The sequence below is a fragment of the Triturus cristatus genome, chromosome 1_2, assembly GCF_964204655.1.
Source record: "Triturus cristatus chromosome 1_2, aTriCri1.1, whole genome shotgun sequence".
Classification (NCBI taxonomy): Eukaryota; Metazoa; Chordata; class Amphibia; order Caudata; family Salamandridae; genus Triturus; species Triturus cristatus.
The window spans coordinates 63,870,757-63,876,658 of record NC_140580.1 but is presented as its reverse complement, the minus strand read 5'-3'; the positions used below and the strand labels follow the sequence as shown (position 1 = coordinate 63,876,658).

Genomic DNA, 5,902 nt, shown 5'->3' with positions numbered 1-5,902 from the left:
CTGATTACTCACCCACCTCCCTGTGCCCCACCCATCACCAGAAGCACAAAGAAGACTACATTACCAAAATTGTTGGGCTCTGGAGACACCATGGTGGAGAAGATGATTGGAGGACCGGTACGTCGCGATGCTTTCTGGTATGGAGAGTTCAATGGGTGAAGGCCAGGGCCTGTGGGCACCAGGGAGAGAGTGGGCTCTGCCGGGCCCATCTGCCTGCGTAGTAGCTGAGGACTGCCATGGGGACTGTGCATAGGAGAGATGGGGGTGCTGCGCTCTCGCTTCATCAATTCCATGGGCACTGTGTAACTGGTTGTGTAGGCTGTCTTCGGGTTGGTGTTGATTTGATTCTGCACAGCATTCATAGGAATCCCACCTTGAGTGGTGTATGCGGAACGAGTCTGCATAGAGAACGGCACTGACGTGCTGTAGTTGGGGTTCCCCTGGAAGGTGCTGCTTTGGTGGCCCAACCCAGAGTAGGACGTTGTTTCTAGAAGGTGCTGTGAAGGTGCGCTAGATGGTCGGCGGCTCAGCTCAGGCCCCCTTATAGCAAGAGTGCTCTGCTGCATCCCTGTCCCATCCGCCACCTGCCCTCCAAAGGACTGGAGGCCATATTCTCCTCGCAGAAGCTCTCCCCTGTGACTGAAGCTGTTGGAGCGAGCACGACCCCGTAGGGCATGGACCTTCCTGTTTTGCCGCTGGAGTTGAAGCTCAGCTCTATAGTTCTGGGTGAGGCGGGAGAGCACACGGGCCTGCCCCAGGTTAGCAGAGACAGCCTTGATGTCATGGTCCTCCATGGCGGCCAGCATACTGGGAGAGTCAAAACCCTGCTGCAGCAGTGAACTAATGGTACCCTCTGAGAGACCCTCAGAGCGCAGTGTAGAGAGGTACTCGAGATCCAAGGTCCTCTTCAAGTCAACTCCAGATGGGCCAATGGAGACCTGTGAGGGATCCATGGTGCTGTGAGCAGCCAGGGTGCCATCATACCCATTGTACATTTGTTTGGAATTCATGGGGTCCGCTCCCAGACCGTAGCCACGACTCACTGGGATGGAGGCGTTCCTTAAAGAGTCGTCCATCATGGTAGTGGAGGCTGGGTCTACCACCAGGCATGTGGGTGCCACCTGGCGCCCAGTTACAGGGTCAATGCCATTGCTGTAGTTTTGCCGGCTGTTGAAAACTGCTGCCTCCGAAGCATAGCGTGGGTTCTGCATGTCGTACCTGCCCATTGCTGGGTCATGACCCTGTATTCTCTGGCCCTCTGAGATCATCTTACCCATTGAATCTCTATAAATAGGGGCTGGAAGCCTCCCGGGGGACTGTTCCCAAGCAGCCCTTCCAACAGGACCAGCGTAGCCATGTGCCGGTCTGGTCGCCATGTGATCCCTAAAGTATCGGGGGTCCTCTGAAGAACGTAGGGCCATGGCAGGGTCATGATAGTAGTCATGGGGTGGGATGGAGCCGCGCGTGGACATGGCTGCCTGCCTCTCGTAATGAGATGCAAAGTCTGACAGTGAGCTGTTCCTCACAAGCCGGCGCTCCTGACGTCCCTGGTGGCCTGGGTGACCCTGGCTGGCAGTTGAGTCCTGGTATGGGTACTGTTCCCCCTTGAGCTCCGCGCCTCCCTGTGAAATATGATCACGTGGCCTGTGTCTGGGGTGCTCGTACCAGCTTTCAGGTCCACTGTAGGTCACCGAATTCCTCCTCCCAGGTGGCCGTTGGTAGTCCCCAACACCGTCTCCCTCCCAGTTGCCCTCGTACCAGGCTGCAGCATCCCAGCTCTGTGAGCGGCTGATATTTGTAGGGTTGCTTAGAACCGGCATTGGAAAAAGAATGACTTCAGCCTCGGTAAGTGGAGGACACGCCTTCCCTCAGAAGTCTTCTATTACACATATGTGTATATTAAAGAGGCGCAGTTGTACCTGAGCCCCCCAGGGACAGGCTGGCGCAGATCTTGTGTTACAAACCAGCAGCTGAATTATTCATCCCGCGAAACTTTAGAAGGCTCCAAATAACAGCACCTGTAACCGAGGCTCCCAGCAGCACCTCCCGTCCGCGCGTCTGCCCGGAAGCCCGCGTCGAGTGAGCGCGGAGTGTGGCACGGGCCGGGCACCCAGCTACCGGGAGCGGCAGCCTGGGTCCAGATGGCTTATCCCTCGCCAGCGCGGCGCGTCACTCACACGGACCATGGCCCGGCCGGCACAGGGATTAGAAGCTAAATAAAACCCTGTAAGCCGTGGCTCCATGTGACATCACTTCAGCCTGCTCGCGTGCACCTGCGCAACCTGCCTGCAACCCGGATGCAGAGCCGCGCTCCCTTGGCACCGTCGCCCGCTCGCTTCGTCCCGCTCCCCTCGGGCTCGCCCGCTCTGGGATTCGTGTTATTTCTATTTCCCATTTAGAGCAGATTCTGAACATCGGCGAGGCGCGGGTATCTAGGAGAATTTTGGTGTCACGCGTAATCCACCCTGATGAAATACTAATCCCATGGGCGCTGCGCAGTGGAGGATAAATTCAATGTGAGCAGACAGGCTGAAGCAGCTAATGCCAGAGCCTGATGATGAGCCGGAGATTAGGGCTGGCCCGGGGCATTCCCGTGCTGTACCCTGCTGAGGACTGGGAGCTCTTTGTGCCCCACTGCAGGCATTTAACCAACCCCCTCATGCAGCATCACATTCACAGAGACTGGGTACCGGATCGAGGTATCCCTTTACCTTGCACATAGAGGCTGTGGTTTGAAACATCCCTGTGTCCTGTTCTCAGGCCACTGGGCCTTCCATGCTTACTCCTCACCGGACAGTGCTTTAACTCCGCTCACAGGTCCCTCAGTCATCGCTGCAGCCAGCTCACCGGGCTTACTGCCAATCAAATATATCCTGCTCACAGGGTAGGTGGTCTGGAACCAATATGAAGCAGAGCATTGAGGGGCAGGGGTCAGTAACAATGCCCACGCCCTGCTGACTGGACCGAGGACGTCCCTGAATTTTGCTCAAATGGCCTGGGAACAAACATTCCTACACTCTTCTGACAAGGACATGGGACTAGGATATTCCTGCACCCGAAATACGGTCACGGATCTGGGATATTCCTGCACTGTACAAAGAGAGCCATGGGCCTGGCACATTCCTTAACCCTGCTCAGTTGGCCATCAGGATGGCCACCAGGCCATGGGTTTGGATATTTTCGGACCATGCTCATAGGTCTGGTAGGTTCCTGTACCCTGCACAGTGAGCAAAGGTCCTGGGATATAGCAGCGCCCAGCTCCCATGGTCATGAGTCTGGATATTCAGACACCATAGTTACAGGCAAGTGGATCTGGCACTTTGCCCATTAGACTGTGGGTCTGGCCCATATACCTGCACCATCCTCACAGGGCCAAGTGTTTGGATAATTCTTCACCATACTCACAGTGCCAAGGGTATGGTAATACCAACACTCTGCACACAGGGCCACGAGTCTAGGACCTTCCTGGACTCTGCTCACTGGACCTGGAACCTTCTGTTCATCTGGTTCACAGGGGCTGTGGCTTGGGGTCATGTCCACTAACTGCTTACAAGATTTGGGTCCAAACCAGCACTTTAAAAAAAGAATCTTATTTGAACAACTTGGCACTATCAGATTCCTGCACCATACTCTTCAGACACAGAGTCAACTAATTTCAAAACACATGCTTCTTCAGGAGACGAATAGAACAACACAGACTGGGACATTCCTAATAATCTTTGCCCACAACTCTCTTTAATTGCATATGTTGGAAAATGAGTCATTAGTTGTCTGGCCCGCACAAGTAATGGGTCCACATTTGTCCTCCACTCGGAACCAAACACCCCATTGTGGCGCTTGACTCTCATAGGTTAGCGTTGTAGAGCAGTGCAAGGCCTTCTCAAGGGAGGTGGTGTGGGCTAGTAATCACCATTCACAGATACACAATAATAACATTCAATAAATGATTGTGCAGTCCGTGCTTTTTCTTTTGAAAATGGAAACGTACATTTATCACTCACACACTACTCAATATTATGCAACAATTTACAAATATACATAAGCTGATGGAATTACTGATGGAATTACTTCTTGATGACATTTCATAATCAGTCTTACCCCCCCCCCCCCCCCCCCCAAAGGAGGGAAGTCTAGTACCACAACTCATGTTTAAACATTATCTTGTCCCTAAATGCCAGGGCTTGAACATAACTTTGAGTGAGGGCACTTAATACTGGCACCAAAGCAAGTGGCTGTCCACCTCATTATTTCAACAAGCATTTCATTATAGGAAAACATGCAATCATTACATATAACCATGACTGAAAGGCCTGAATACTGGCAACAAAGTTAGCAAACTTTGCTCAAAAGTGGCGGTCATGACTGGGAGTGCAGTGTGCTAGTCGTACCTCGCAACATGCTTAACACAATTTAATCACATTTATAATTACCCTACTATACAATTATAATCATTCACCCCTAGAAGGTGTTGCAGAATACAAGTAAATCACATTTATCATAAAATATATCCTTTTGTAACATAGTCCCTAAAGGACATCATTTTTGTAAATGCACATGTGTGAAAGTATAACCTTTCAACCCCAGAAAGGAGTCTCAATATGAATACGCATATTGTACACTTTCAGGCCACAACTGGTTGCAGTCATATTCTTTGCCCTTAGAGGGCCCATCACTTTCCCGGTGGGGAGAGAGGACTTGTCCCAGGCACTGACAGATTACATGACAATTAATTGGGATGGGAGGACCAGTAGAGCTACGGAATGGGAGGCGATGAGGGCGGTACTGCGGGGAGTCTGTATGGGACTGATGTGCAGGGTCTGCCGGCAACTACAGCGGTACCTCAGGGTGAAGGAGGAAGCCTTAGCGGAGGTCCAGGCAGAGGATCAGGTCCACGCGTCCACTGTCGCCCAGGAGCAGGAGGAGCACAAACATATCAGCAACATATTGGACAGGCTGGATAAGTACACATTCCGCCAGTATCAACAAGGACTACACAGAGAGGGGGACAAATCCGGGCACCTTTTTGGCCTGGATTCCTCGGAGGGAACAGACCCTGCCATTGACAACCAGGTTGCTCATGCCGGTGGGTGAGGCGGTACATACCAGGGCTGCAATATTGGGGTTGTTCCAGCAGCACCTACAGAGAGTGTGTACAGCAGACCTCTACATAAAGGTTCTGCGGAGTTTGTCTCTGACGCTGCTTCCCCCCTGCTCGGATTGAGGGAACTGGAAGCTCAGTTATTAATGGAGGAAATCCGTGCTGCGCTGCGGACACTCCCTGGTGCCAAGGCCCCTGGGTAGATGGATTTCCATCTGAATTTTACAAAGCGTACTCGGCCATGGTTGTACAGGGCCTGCTGCAGGTATAAAGGGAGTTTTTCGAGTGTGGAATCTTACCTCCAACTATGAGGGAGTGAGAGATATGCATGTTCATAAAAGCCAGGTAAGACAGGCTGGACCCAGCCGCATATCGCCCGCTTACTATGATAAACTTGGGCATTAAAATAATATGTAAACTGTTAGCAGCACGACTGGCACCGCACATGCCCTACCTGATCCATGAGGACCAGTGCGGGCTTATACCCCATCGGAATAGTGGCATGAACCTAAGATGGTTAACGCATATTATGCACGAGGTGAAGCACAGAGACGAGGTACTGTCCTTGGTGTTGATAGACCTCGAAAAAGCTTTCAACACCGTAGATTGGTAATACCTATTGGGAGTACTGAGGGCGGTGGGATTCGGACCACAGTTTTGTCGCTGGGTTAAAAAACCATACACCAAACTGCGTGCAAGGGTCTGCGTGGGTCCGAGTCGATCAGGAGAGTGGTCGTTGGAACAGGGAACGCATTAGGGGTGCCTTCTTTCACAGCTGCTCTTTGCCCTTGCTTTTGAACCGCT

At 52.3% G+C, this 5,902-nt stretch overlaps 1 protein-coding gene across 1 annotated transcript in view; it reads right to left on the bottom strand.

The window, feature by feature from the left end:
* Nucleotides 1–2,518, bottom strand: part of CTBP2 (C-terminal binding protein 2) — a 150,276-nt gene extending 147,758 nt beyond the window's left edge. Inside the window, exon 1 of the mRNA XM_085601469.1 lies at nt 65–2,518. Coding sequence (XP_085457595.1) covers nt 65–1,820 — 1,756 coding nt within the window. The 5' untranslated portion in view covers nt 1,821–2,518. The remainder of the gene's footprint in view (nt 1–64) is intronic.
* Nucleotides 2,519–5,902: the final 3,384 nt, after the last annotated feature.